The 1,297-nt window shown below is 34.6% G+C and overlaps 2 protein-coding genes across 3 annotated transcripts in view; both read right to left on the reverse strand.

Annotated features, from left to right (window-relative positions):
• LOC104782511 (dehydration-responsive element-binding protein 2C-like) overlaps nucleotides 1-714 on the reverse strand; it is a 3,610-nt gene extending 2,896 nt beyond the window's left edge. The window contains exon 1 of the mRNA XM_010507461.2: nucleotides 135-714. Within this exon, the coding sequence (XP_010505763.1) occupies nucleotides 135-157 (23 nt within the window). The 5' untranslated portion in view covers nucleotides 158-714. The remainder of the gene's footprint in view (nucleotides 1-134) is intronic.
• The window catches only part of LOC104782512 (ribosome biogenesis protein BOP1 homolog), a 4,723-nt gene continuing 4,209 nt past the window's right edge, over nucleotides 784-1,297 (reverse strand). The window contains exons 14-15 of one of the 2 annotated variants that reach the window (XM_019245000.1): nucleotides 1,105-1,238; nucleotides 784-1,013 (exon numbers count right to left, since the gene is read on the reverse strand). In XM_019245000.1, coding sequence (XP_019100545.1) covers nucleotides 928-1,013; nucleotides 1,105-1,238 — 220 coding nt within the window. In that variant the 3' untranslated portion in view covers nucleotides 784-927. The remainder of the gene's footprint in view (nucleotides 1,014-1,104; nucleotides 1,239-1,297) is intronic. The other variant, XM_010507462.2, reaches the window with a different exon arrangement.

Here is a 1,297-nt window from a genome sequence, read left to right on the forward strand (position 1 = left end):
GTAGAAACAAAATCTTAAAAACCTAACATACAGAAGAATCAGATATAGATTGAGACGAAAACAAAAAACACGAGCCGATTGAGAAACCAAAAAAAAAGGAAACCAAAAAAAGTAAAATGTTAGATAAAACAAACCTGTCAACAATCATCGACGGCATGTAAGAAAAAGTAGCAGAAGAATCAGATTAAGATTCGGTGAAACGCAAGAACGACGAAGAACACAAAGGATTGAATGTAACAGTAAGTAGTAGTAATGCAAAGGTGATAGCTTTTTCGTAAGCAGAGAGAGAAGGAAGCAAGCGTCTCTACTTAACCAAAAAAAAAACAAAACTTTGTGATTGTTAAAATAGAAGCGTTTATATAAAATTACAAAAAAAAAAAACTCTTTAGAAGATATTTCAGATATTTTGGTAATGACGTGGCGCTCGAACGTTCCGGATTCCTGATTTCTTTTGCTTTGGGCCTAAGTTAACTTCTATACCATTTGACGCGTTTTAGACTATTTTATCCTCAGAGCTCCTATGTTGAACTTCCCTCTTTTGCCCCCGTTTTGATAAAACCGCCACATCATTACCGTTGATCCAGTTTTTAGCCTTTCAAGTGACACAATCTTTTTTTTTCTTTCTGTACAACTACTTCGAGGATCCAATGTCCTTCATTCATTGTATGAGACTCTGAAACCAAACCAATCTGGAAACAAAACCAAACTGTTTGCAACTTCAATAACTCCGTATAAACTTTTGGAAACGCTACAAATTAGATATCTTAGTAAATAATTCGATCATAACAAAAACTTGTACCTTTGTCATTAAACTACTACATAATCGATTTTGAGTACAATTTTCAAGCAATGTAAGATAAGTGAATACAACAAGAAAGAAAAAGATATGAAAAATTGTCAAAAATACGGTTGGTTTTGCGAACCATTTTAATGGCAATAGAGTTTTATTATTGAGTCAGCCCCTGCGGTGAATAGCCATGGTTGTCTTGGATGGAACTTGCAGTCCAAGACTCCTGTACTCAAAAAAAAAACAAAGAATATATTAACAGTCTAGTAAAACTATTATTACAATGTTGTATGTATTCTTAAGGAGTAAAAACTGACCTCCTTTAATAGAATGACCTCTTAGAATCTCCAACGGCACAATCAGAGGATTCTGGTTCAGATCATTATACACCTTCCCATGGAATACGTAAGCTGTTGAATCCTCTGAGCAAGACGCAAACAACGGATATGATCTATGAACTGCCACATTCGTTATGTCCTTCGGATGATTCTTTAGCGTCTTGTATGGTTT

Source organism: Camelina sativa, chromosome 4 (assembly GCF_000633955.1).
Source record: "Camelina sativa cultivar DH55 chromosome 4, Cs, whole genome shotgun sequence".
Taxonomy (NCBI): domain Eukaryota; kingdom Viridiplantae; phylum Streptophyta; class Magnoliopsida; order Brassicales; family Brassicaceae; genus Camelina; species Camelina sativa.